This window comes from Nomascus leucogenys, chromosome 16, assembly GCF_006542625.1.
Source record: "Nomascus leucogenys isolate Asia chromosome 16, Asia_NLE_v1, whole genome shotgun sequence".
Lineage (NCBI taxonomy): Eukaryota > Metazoa > Chordata > Mammalia > Primates > Hylobatidae > Nomascus > Nomascus leucogenys.
The window spans coordinates 11,208,324-11,221,828 of NC_044396.1; the positions used below are offsets into that span (position 1 = coordinate 11,208,324).

Sequence of the window (13,505 nt, forward strand, 5' to 3'; positions counted from 1 at the left end):
ATGGCCTTCAGTTGTGCCCATCTTGCTGCAAAGGATACGATTTCATTCTTTTCTATGGCTGGGTAGTATTCTATGGTACATATATGACCATATATTTGTTTTTTATCCAGCCCACCATTGATGGGCACCTAGGTTGATTCCATGTCTTTGCTATTGTGAATAGTGCTGCAATAAACATGTGAGTGCAGGTATCATTTTAGTAGGACAATTTACTTTCCTTTGGTTACATACACAGTAGTGAGATGGCTGGGTCAAACACTAATTCTATTTTCAGTTATTTGAGAAATCTCCAAACTGCTTTTCACAGGGGTTGAAGTAATTTATAGTCCCTCCAACAACATATAAGTGTTTCTTTTTCTCCACAACCTCACCAACATCTATTATTCTTTGACTTTTTAGTAATACCCATTCTGACAGGTATGAGATGGTAAACATGGTAAAATTTTGATAAGAAAAAATATATATAAAGCTTCTGCCTTCAATGAATCTATGAGGACCATCTAGGTGGTTTCACATTCTCTCTTTCCCAAACTATCTCTAATAACTGAAACTAGACCAGGAAACTGTATTCTTAGGCCAGCCTTCTCCTTCACTCACCTGTTCTGGATATTTGCTCCCAGTGATCTCTGCTACAGTGTTGAAGGAATCAGTATCTGGGTAGGTCTTTGCCCCCATCTTTAGCTGAATGACAATTTTGATCCCACGAGAAGCCATTCTTGACATCATTTCTGCATCTTCCACCGTAATACAGGCTGTTGGAATCTTGGGCACACCATCCTGGTATTCCTGAATACCTGTGTGAGGACTTGAGAGAAGAAGCCACCAGGTTACCTTGAAAGTGGAAATAGACCAAAAGACTTTTTTGAAAGCACCTGTATATTGATATTTGCTTTCCACTTATCTTTGTTTGCATCTGGGAAACAGGAAATATGGGAAGTATTGATTTATTTGCTTTTGATGTGAATGTAATTTTTGTTTTTTGTTAAGAATAAATTAGAAACTTCAATTTAATAATCATCATATGTAAATTATTTGATAATTTGGATATCCTTCAAAGTTGCAAATTGACACAAACTCTGAAGGACATTAACAGTGCCTTCATGATCAAAAGGTACACACATCTGTACAAGGAGAAAAGGGAACTCTGAAGTTTGTCAAGGCTGCAGACCAGATGATCCACATGTCTGGAATAAAACTGGCCCACATACATGTAGTTCTGTGGTTACTGCCTGCCAGTGGGCCTACTCTCTTCCCACCCAAACACAGAGGTCTAAATCTATAACTCCACATTGGTGGTAGAACACCATGCAGGAAAAGTGTAGAACAATGTCTGGGAATATATTCGTATTCTCATGAAGAAAAGTTGCTGAATAAATCCAGGCCTTTAATTTTACTGCCACAAAAGAAAAAAAAAACTATTATACTTTTGGCACTAAAGGAGAAATACCATCCCAACCAACTGGTCAGATATTTTCCTGCTAATTTCTAGATGCTTCTTACGTTCATAGAAACACTTATAATTGAAGCCTATATTAATCTGTTGATTCAACCTCTGTATCTACTAATGGAGCTTATCAAAGTCATTTTCTAAAATTGCCATTTCAAACTGTTCCTTTTCACCCCTGAGGTGTGGCTCCAAACCCTCCCACACCACAGTGCTCTCAGGACCAAACTGTCACAGCTTCCAAGTGCATGCCACAGTCTATTCCTATCTTCTGTTAAAGCACAGGCTAAAAACTTCCCTTTTGAAAATTAGTTTTTTCTTTTCATATTTCTATATTTTTTTCAGCTTGTCTCATATTTACAGAAGAGCCTTCCTCCTCCTTTCACCCACAACACATTTCTCTCCAGCAGATGATAGCTTGGTGCTTATCTTCTATAAAAGCAGCTCCAGTCTCCACATGCACAAACACAATGATGCATTCTTATCTCTAACTACATTCTTCATGTGACTGTATTGTTGTAACCATATTTCAGGTGACTATTTACTTAGAGAAACTGCAATGTAGAATGGTTAAAAACAGAAGGTCTGGAACAAGACTGCTTGGGTTCAAATCTGGGCTTATTGCTAACTGGCCCAGGGCAAGTTACCCACATCTTTGTTTCAGGGGCGTCATCTATAAATGGAAGTGATAATAATACCATTTCATGGAGTTATTTTGCAGAAATAATTAATTATACAAGTAAATCACTTACCCTCAAACACATTAATCACTCAATGCTTTTTAAATATTTATTTTATTAACTTGCTTATTCAATTATCCCTGCAGAGACTGTCTAATCTCAAGTGATTAGTACCATCTGAGTATACCCTCTATGAACATTTCTAAAAAGTAGACTGCAAGCCGCGCATGGTGGCTCATGCCTGTAGTCCCAGCACACTGGGAGGCTGAGGCGGGCGGATCATGAGGTCAAGAGATCAAGATCATCCTGGCCAACATGGTGAAACCCTATCTCCACTAAAAATACAGAAAAAGTATCCAGGTGTGGTGGCGCATGCCTGTAATCCCCAGAGATTACAGGTGTAGTGAGGAAGGAGAATCACTGGAACCTGGGAGGCAGAGCTTGCAGTGAGCCGAGATCATGCCACTGCACTCCAGCCTGGGCGACAGAGCGAGACTCTCTCTCAAAAAAAAAAAAAAAAAAAAAAAAAAGAAAAAGAAAAAAGAAAAGAAAAGGTGGACTGCAAATTTTACTATTCATCAAAGGGAGTACAAAGACTTATCTTCCAAACCCAGAACTTGGAATACAGAGACCCTGAGTCTAAATCCCTGGGATGCATATAATCTATTCCAAATTCTGGTTCAGGTTCTGGGGTTACATAACCTAGGTCAGACCCCAGCTCCAGCATTCTTTGCAACTAAGATTACCTCTTTGTTTCTAAATTTCCGCATTTGTAAAGTGGAGAATAATGTTAGCATTGACCTCATAATATTGCTATGAAAAATAAAAGAGATAGTATACATAAAGGATTTAAGACAGTGTTTGGCACATAGTAATTACTTAGTAAACATTAGTTGTTATTACTTCTTTGGTGCTCATTTTTCCCACTGAGCTAGTGGAATGATTAATGACCAAAAATTACCTTGCAACATGTAGGAAGACAATCTAAATATTTATTATTCATATTACCTTACGTGATGTCTGGGATTCAACAAACTCTCCTTGTTCTCAGGCTCTTACTCAAGAGAAGGTCAGTATAACACTTCTTAACAGGCTCTTTTAAGTAGTGTTTCTAGACAGATTTGTACTTACAGGTTACTGGTAAGATTTCTTAAAGTGGGGACAGTGAGCCGGGCATGCACCCATGGCTCAGCTGAGGAGATGGCACCGAAAGGCATCTTCTAATTTTAATTTAAGATATAAAAACATTTGAATTTGTCTCTGCAACTAAGCATGTCTTCCAATGGTGCAGCATCTATCATTGTTTTATAGAAGGAGGCAAAATGAAGACTCAGTTTTATTTAAAATCCTCTACTTTCACTGTAGTAAAATTATTGTAAAAGGACCAATCAGCACAAACACCACCTTCCTGTCCCCATTTACAAGCCCCTTCTGCAATTTATAAAAGCAAAAGGTAAACTACCAAGGAAGCCATAACAAATCTAAATAAGATTTAAAGATTAATAACAATCCTCTACAAATTCTTACAAAACATAGGAGGGAATCCTTCTCAACTCATTCTACAAGGCCACCATTACTGTCATCAGAACCAGACAAAGATATCACAATACAAGAAAAGAAAACTACAGACCAAAAATCCCTTATAAATATAGATGCAAAATATCCTTAACAAAATACCAGCAAAGAGAACCAGCAACATATAAAAAGGATTATATACCACAAACAAATGGGATTTATCCTAAGAATACAAAGTTGATTTAACATCCAAAAATCAATCGATGTAATATACTATTTTAATATAATAAAGGACAATGCCACATGATTATCCCAGTAGATGCTGAAAAAGTATTTCACAAAATCTAGACTTTTTTATGATAAAATCACTAATCAAACTAATGAAAGAGAACTTCCTCAATCTGATAAAAAGCATCTACAAATATCCCACAGCTAACATCATATGTAATGGAGAAAGACTGAATGCTTTTCCCCTGAGATCAGAAATAAGACAAGGATGTTTGTCTCCCCACTCCTATTAAACATTTTACTGGAGATTCTAACCAGAGGAATCAAATAAGAACAAAGAAATTTAAAAAATTCCATATTGGAAAAGAAGAAGTAAAAGTATCTCTTTTCACAGATGACATGATCTTTTTTTGAGTAAGTTAATATTTTTAATAAAATCTTATTCTAATTCTTTAGTTTTATATTAATGTATTTTTTATATCAAAGCCAAATTTCTAGAAAGAGTGACATGATCTTACATATAGAAAATCCTAAGGAACACACATACACACACACACACATACACACACACAAAACTATTAGAACTAATTAAGTAGTTCATCAAGGTTATCAGATAAAAGATCAGTATACAAAAACCAATTGTGCAGCAGCAACGAACGATGCAAAAGCAAAACAACAGCAAAGAGTAATCTGAAAATTAAATTAACTAAGCAATCCATGTAATTCATAATAAAAACAATAAAACAGAACAAATAAATTTAACCAACATGTGAGACCTGTACACTGAAAATTATAAAATATTGTTAAAATAAATTAAAGATCTAAATAAATGGAAAGATGTTCATGTCTATAAAGTAGAATACTTAATATTGTTAACATGGCAATGCCCCCCAAGTTGATTTACAGATTTAATGCAATCCCTATCAAAATTCCAGCTGCTTTTTTTTAAAAAAGAAATTGACAAGCTGATTATAAAATTCATATGGAAATCATTCAAAATAACCAAAACAAGTTAGAATTTTAAAAAAAGAACAAAGTTGGAGAACTCATACTTCCATATTTAAAAACTTACCATAAAACTATAGTAACCAAGATAGCATGGTACTGGTATAAGGACAGATATATAAACCAATAGAGTAGAATTGAGAGTCCAGAAATAAACCCTTCTAGGAATGGCCAATTCATTTTCAACAAAGATACTCAGACAGTTCAACAAGAATAGAAGAGTATTTTCAACAAATGGTTCTGGGCAAACCAGACATCCACATGCAAAAGAATAAAGTTACATTCCTAAATCATGCCATAGACAAAATAATTTCAAAATGAATCATAGCCTTATATGTAATAGCTAAAACTATAAAACTTCATGACTTAGAGAAAGGAAATTGTTTCTTAGAGACAACACCAAAATCACAAGCAACAAAATAAAAAATAGATAAATTGAACCATCAAAATGTTAAACTTTTGTCCTTTAGAGGACACCATCAAAAAGTAAAAAGGCAACCCATAGAATGGGAGAAAACTTTTACAAATCATACATCTGATAAGGCACTTGTATCTAAAATATATAAAGATTTTTAACAATTCAATAATTTTAAAATCCAATTATGAAAATGGGAAAATAATTTGAATAGACATTTCTCCAAAGAAGATATATAAATGGATTATAATTACATGAAAAGATGCTGAACATGATTAGCCATAAAGGAAATGCAAGTCAAAACCTCAATGAGATGTCACTTTCCATCTAGTAGGATGGCTATTACCAAAAAGAGATAAAAACAAGCATTGGGGAGGATGTGGAGAAATTTGAATCCTTGTACATTGCATGTGAAATGGCATAGTTACTCTGGAAAACAATTTGACAGTTCTTCAAAAAGTTAAACAGGTACTTATCACATGGCCCAGCAATTCTACTCCTTGGTATATACTATAATGAAATGAAAATATATGCCCACATGAAGAAAAATTACACACAAATATTCATAGCAGCATTATTTTTAATAGTCAAAAGGTAGAAAGAACCTTAATACCTATCAAATGATAAATGTGTAAACAAAATGCAGTATAGCCATATGATGAAATATTACTCAGTAATACAAAATGACATTCAGTACATGCTACAACATGGATGAACTTTGAAAACATTATTCTAAGTGAAAGAAGCTAGTCAAAAAAGACCATATATTGCAAGATTCCATTTATATGAAATGCCCAGAACAGGCAGATCTAGATAGAATGTAAATTCAATAAAGTAAATTTTAGGTTTTAGATAGAAAGTAAATTTTAGGTTGCCCAGGACTGGCAGGGGAGAGTGGAATGTTAATAGGTATGAGGTTTCTTTTCGGGATGATAACATGTCCTAAAATTAGGTAGTGATGGTGGTTGCACAACTCTGTGAATATACTAAAAACCATAGAGTTGTGCAAGTTAAAGGAGCATATTTTACTGTGCCTGAATTATATCCCCAAAAGAACTTCTATTATAAAAATCAAAATAAGAATCCTAAGGTTCCAGTTTTCCTTTAAGGAGAGAATCCTAGTATCTAATTAAAAATTTATACTTCCATGGACTTGGCTTCTGAGATGTGTAAAAGCAAAGCCTGCTGGTGTTTGTGCTTGCAAGATAGTATACCCAAAATATAAAATGAACATGAACAAATGTAAGTCTTAATCAGTTTTTCAAATTTCATTAAATTTCTTGTGTATCTTATGAAAAGTGACATCATTTGAAGCCAGCTGAATATTTTCCTTTGATCTACATAAAATAAATGCAATGCTTAAATAAATAAGTTTTAAATTTCCCACCTGATTATTACACATCAATCAAACTCCTTTCATGTCAGGCAGTTCTGACTAGCTTCTTATAAAAGATACCAAGCACTTTATGTTTCTGAGCATTTCAAAATTTGCAAAGCTCAAATCAATCCTCGAAACTGAGTGTCAGCTTATAGGTTAAATATCCAACGAGAGGACAATTATGTATCTCAATGAAGAATATGTAAGTCTGTGCAGGGGCATATAACACATTGACTAAGATAAAAATTATTCACAAATAGTTTAAAGCCTTGGAATGTTTCCTAAAAAAAGGTCTGGAGGTGGGAATTGTAAAGATTGTGAGCTTTTGAAGCTATAGTCTTTTGTTTCCACAGAGTTTTTTTTAAGCTTCTAATTAAAAGAGCACTTATTTTGCTTATTAGAAAAGTTTATTTGATTTAAAAATCAACTTTAAAATAACTCGTGGAAAATTTTCAATTGACTTTATTAATTTTTTTTAAATCTAGCACCTTAAGAGTAAATTTACCTAAGACTTTTATACTGTCATTAACAACAATAAGAGAAAATCCATCTCAGACTTTTAAACTGTCATTAATAACACAAAAGCCAAAAGTTTCAATTACACCATAATTCACAAAGGGGGAGCACTAAAATATTCCCAACTCCCACAGGCTTAAAAACAAAAAAAAAAAAGAGAAGAAAAAGAAATCTGCTCAAGAGAGAGGAGATGGGACTAAATTTCCTTTCTAATTTTTATGATTTATTTGAAATGGCAGAAGAGAGGCAAGAAAAAGTCAAATTATTGAACTCTATTCCATATTGATGACAGACTCCACATGAACAAAACTCAACCGATATGTTTGATATCTTACGTTCATCCGCAAATCTCAGAAGAACACCATTACAGTGTCAGAAAAACGTAGCTTCTTCCAAAGTAGAGGAAAGCAGCCGACTCCGCAAGAGTGCAAGAAAGAAGGAAGATGGTCAAAATGTTAAGGGGAATAAAACTGTTTGGTATTTAACATCCACACCATACAGGGAGGACTTTTGGCTTTTTTCTCTTAAACATAAAAATATAAAGAAGATTCAAATATACAAGAGGTAAGTGCCTGTGAAATAAAGATAAAAGAAAATTTAAAATAGCTAAAATTTTACACTTAATGTTTTGTGAGCTAGAAAGTATTGGACAAATATTAGCTTTGTGTTTACTGTACATTCTGTAACCCATAGTAAACATCTCAAAATATATGAGTTTCCTTGTTTCCTTTCCGATTTAATTCTACTGTATGTTACAATTTCTGCTTACTTGCACATCCTATTGGTTTTGTTTCTCTGGATAATCCTGACTAATACAACCACCATTAGTCAAATTTTCTTTTATTTGCAGACAAATATATCCCAGTGTTTGCCATGACCAAAATGATAAATCAGTGCATTATATATTTTCAAATTATAAATATTAAGCATTTTCTCTCACAGATATATAACTTCCTAAGTAAATCTAAATAAAAATTACTGTAAGAAGTTATTACACACCTAAATTATAATAAAATCTGGTACCGTGTAAACTATGGGAAAATTATACATACAGTTTAAGCATCCCTAATCCAAAAATCCAAAATCCAAAATGCTCTGAAACTTTTTGAGCACCAACATGACGCCACAAATGGAAAATTCCACACGACTTCTGTGGCCAGTGGCAGTCAAAATGCAGTTAAAATTTTGTTTCATGCACAGAATTATCAGAAATATTTCATAAAATTACCTTTAGGTTATGTGTATAAGGTGTATCTCAAACACAAGTGAACTGTATGTTTAAGACTTGGGTCCCATCCCTATGATATCTCATTATGTACATGTAAGTATTCCAAAATCTGAAAAAATTCAAAATCCAAAACATTTCTTTTTTTTTATTATTATACTTTAGGTTTTAGGGTACATGTGCACAATGTGCAGGTTTGTTACATATGTATCCATGTGCCATGTTGTTTTGCTGCACCCATTAACTCGTCATTTAGCATTAGGTATATCTCCTAATGCTGTCCCTCCCCCCTCCCCCCACCCCACAACAGTCCCCGGAGTGTGATGTTCCCCTTCCTGTGTCCATGAGTTCTCATTGTTCAATTCCCACCTATGAGTGAGAACATGCGGTGTTTGGTTTTTTGTCCTTGCGATAGTTTACTGAGAATGATGGTTTCCAGTTTCATCCATGTCCCTACAAAGGATATGAACTCATCATTTTTTATGGCTGCATAGTATTCCATGGTGTATATGTGCCACATTTTCTTAATCCAGTCTATCGTTGTTAGACATTTGGGTTGGTTCCAACTCTTCGCTATCGTGAATAGTGCCGCAATGAACATACGTGTGCATGTGTCTTTATAGCAGCATGATTTATAATCCTTTGGGTATATACCCAGTAATGGGATGGCTGGGTCAAATGGTATTTCTAGTTCTAGATCCCTGAGGAATCACCACACTGACTTCCACAATGGTTGAACTAGTTTACAGTCCCACCAACAGTGTAAAAGTGTTCCTATTTCTCCACATCCTCTCCAGCACCTGTTGTTTCCTGACTTTTTAATGATGGCCATTTTAACTGGTGTGAGATGGTATCTCATTATGGCTAATATCCAGAATCTACAATGAACTCAAACAAATTTACAAGAAAAAAACAAACAACCCCATCAAAAAGTGGGCGAAGGACATGAACAGACACTTCTCAAAAGAAGACATTTATGCAGCCAAAAAACACATGAAAAAATGCTCATCATCACTGGCCATCAGAGAAATGGAAATCCAAAACATTTCTGATCCTAAGTATTTTGGATAAGGGATGATCAATCTGTATATCCGATGCTGGTGGCACTTAAATTAGTTTGATCTTTCTAGAGTGTGATCTCCCAAAATGCAGCAAACCTATAAAAATTCTGATTCTGTTTTGGTTATTTTGTTTTGGAGAACAAACTCCTTGGCAATATCATAAAAAAAGAAAAAATAATTTGTAATAAGATGTTCTCTTCATCTCTATATATATGTTGAACTGTAGAAGAAACCCAGGAGAGAAACTTCAGGAGAGGAAGTGGCAAAAGAGAAGACATCTATGACACGTAAATGGGTCGAAAGCAATACATAGAAACATAGATGAAATAATGTTAAGTTCAAAGAAAATAACTGAACACAGTACACACAGGATAGAGATTGAACATGAGTTTGCAATGATGTAAATTGAGTTCATATTCATTAGGTTCTTTGAGAAACTACAGTCACCCTCTTAAACTGTAATCAAGCAAACTGCAGCATTACCAATAAATAGACTTAAATTCTTAAAAACATGTGCCACAGCCTGCTTAAAAAAAAAAAAAAAACCTGGAAGCAAAGCCTGAAGCTATCACAGTAGCAATTTGAATCCTTGAAATTCTAGCTCCCAGGCATTTGAGCACCTGTGGCAAATTATTAGAAAGATAGCTACTGAAATGTTTTTGCCTTACACTATCAGTTACATGAAATACTTGCAGCTGAATCTTTCTGTAGTGCCAGCCCATTAGTGTTCGATCTAGGCAGAATTACAAAGCTAATGTTTTCTTGATATCAATCACATGTGTATTCAAGGACTCTTCCAATACATCTGTTAATATTTTAACTGTTTATTCACATTTGTGTACATCTTCTCTGCCTTTGAGGCAATAGACACATATTTTAGTCTTCTAATCTTTAGAAAAGTTGTATATGAGATATTTGTCTCAAACAATGATACAGAAGGGGACAGAACTAATTCTGAAGATCTCTGGCGCCAATAAGAAATCAGTACTTAGTGAATTCAAAGGAGGAAAGTAATATATACAAACAGCATCTGTGCATCATTATCAGTATATTTGCTTAAATAACGTATTTCCATGAGATAAGAATGGATGACTTTTGATTTAAAATTTCCTTCCCCTTGGCCTTTTTTAAACCTTAGTTTGGTATCAGTGGTTTTCTTCTTCCTGTTAGACACCACAGAAAGGCCTTTATTCAAATATGTAGTGATCTCTGAATGCCACAGATTTAAGGAAGGGTGATATTTTTGTTCCATAGATGCCTAAAGCATACACCATTCTGTCAAAAATCACAAAATACCACAAAGAGATGTTAGGTTTTTTGACAGAACACTCCAAGCTAGCACTTACTGAGCATTTGCCCTGTGCCTGCCAGTGTGCTGTGTGCTTTTCACACATTAATTCATTTCCCAGTTATTACAACCCTGTGAAGGACTCTTACTGTCCCCATTGTACAGATGACAAAATTGAAACAGAGAGGCTAAGCCCATGGTCTCACAGCTAGAAGCTGACAAAGACATAATTGAATCCTGGCAATCTGGCTGGAGTCATGCTTTTAACCTCTATAGAATCTATCTTATATTGCCGCTCACCCCTCTAATGATGATGATGATTACTATTAGTAGCAATAAAAATGATTACTATCTAATGAACATTGATGATATATAGTGAGCTAAATAATTTCATCCATGACCGTATTTAATCTGTATATCAATTCTGAGATAGGTGCCAATATACTCATTTCTGAAGTGAACTGACAAACACATGGTCCCTGAATGGGTCAAGTGCTCTGGGCAAGAAATGAACTTTGTGACCAGGCTTTTATTCTTTCCAGGTTTAAGGGAACCTATTTAAGTAATGCAGCACCTTTTAATCTTTATATTCCTTCTGATAATCATACCAAAAAAATAATATATATAAAGCATTGTACTGTGCCTGACGGACAACATATGATTTATAAATGGTAGTTATGATCATCACCACCCATATTTTGCATATTCTTCTATACCGAAGTATCACTCAGCATTGAATTTATTTTATACCCATTTACACACATTTATGTCTTCTGTATAGACACTATTTTGCTTTTGCGTACCTAGTATCTACAAGCTCAATTTCTGGACCACAGTAGGTGCTCTGAAGATGTTTATTGAATTTTGCTAGTCTGTGGCTTCTAACACCAACTTTCTTTCATTATAGAATCATCTCTTTGACCTTTATTTTCAGTTTTTCTTCAGGCTAACTTCACCATTTAGTTATTATGTGTCAGAATAACATGGAAGTCTTGCTAAAACAGATTGCTGGCCCAACCTCTAGAATTTCTGATTTAGTAGGTCCAGGGTGAGGCCAGGGAACTTTCACTTCTAACAAATTCCCACATGATGCTAATGCTGTAAGTCTAGAGTGCTGGAGACTTAAAGACTTCACCAGCAGAAAGGATTTATTCAAAGATACGTCCTTGTCAATGGAAAAAGTGTGATCTCAACAGGGATCACTTTCACAGACTCGATCACAAATATACCTAAGTACTTACCATGTGCAAGACACTAACGTAGACGCCATGAAAGAATCAGTCCCTGCCATCAAGCAACTGGCATTTATTTTGAACAATATTAGATCCATGCCAGTGTGACTATAGAGTTGTGGATTTAATGATTACAGTAACAAATCTACCCAAACTCACATTTAAAACGGAGTGTTTTTTTCTCTAAAACCATCACTGTGGTAGGCTGCACAGTTATTGCAGCAATTGCCCAGTGCTGTTAACAGTTTTGGAACTTTTCCTCTGAAATTGCCTTCAGAGCATTTGGCAGCCTTCCAAATGGTCTAAATGAAGGCAAAATTTGGTGCTTTAAAATTAGAATTAATTTTTGAAAACAGCCAAAATATGATTAACAAAGTGAATGAATGATTTGGGGTCCAAATCAAGATATATTATAAAATAATGAGACTAATTTTTAATTTGTAGCTTATCAATTGGCCATAAAGACCATTTTAAAAGAGATTAGAAATGTTTATATCAATGGAACCTGCACTAGAATATGTGTTTAGACTTAGAAGTTATTTATATGATAATACTGATTAGATGTATACATTCTAGTATATTTGTTTTAAAATGCTCTAAAAATTATTTATTCCAACAGAATTTCAAAAAAATTGCAGCAAACTAAAAAACCAGTAACATGGACATTGTAGTATAAATTACGGTGTTCAATTTCAGTGGAATATTTTGCAGCCATTAAAATGTTAATTATGAAGTGTACGAAAAACATGAAAATTTTTGATATATATAGAAAATGTCAAGTTGTATGTAAACTATGATAAGCAATATAAAGTTTTATACACAGGGAATAGAGGAAATATGGGATAATAAAAATAGGTTTGAATGGCAGGGGAAATGACAGGATTTTTTCTTTATGAATTTTCTCATTTTCATATAACTACAAAGTTTATGCTTTAAAAAAATCAGTCTTTACTTTAAAATTTCTATTGACATTTTCCTAGGCAACAGAAAAGTATGAACAAGGCTAATGATAAACATTGTGAGAATGAAGGTATGAGTGTTTACGTACGTATATAATATGAGTTATTGAATATGCCTGAAGTCAGCTAAAGAAACACCCTGAAAACAGATGCATAGGGGCAAAGATTCCCCAATTGTTTGAGAAAGTGTATACGATGACTTGCCACACAATTTATAGATGTGAAGGTGAACGTGAGTCTATAAGATGACCACAAGGTCTAAATCAGATTCCCAATCTAGATACAAATGATTGGTGTATCAGTTAAGACAGGCAAACTTATTCACTGATAACAAACAGCCCCTAAGATTTCACTCACTAAAACAAAGTTTCGTTTTCTTCTCCATTACCTATCCATCCCAGCCCAGTTAGGTGTTTATGTTGGCCTCAACCTCACTCTGGGATCCACGCCAATGGAGCAGCCACTCTCTGGAAAGCTGCCAGTCACTGTGGCAAAGAAGACAGCACTCTGAAAGGTCTCTCTCATCAGCAATTAAATGCTCTACTCACATCTCATTGGT

At 34.4% G+C, this 13,505-nt stretch overlaps 1 protein-coding gene across 1 annotated transcript in view; it reads right to left on the reverse strand.

Annotated features, from left to right (window-relative positions):
- The window catches only part of CPQ (carboxypeptidase Q), a 531,872-nt gene that overhangs the window by 288,582 nt on the left and 229,785 nt on the right, over positions 1-13,505 (reverse strand). The window contains exon 4 of the mRNA XM_003268337.3: positions 598-805. Coding sequence (XP_003268385.1) covers positions 598-805 — 208 coding nt within the window. The remainder of the gene's footprint in view (positions 1-597; positions 806-13,505) is intronic.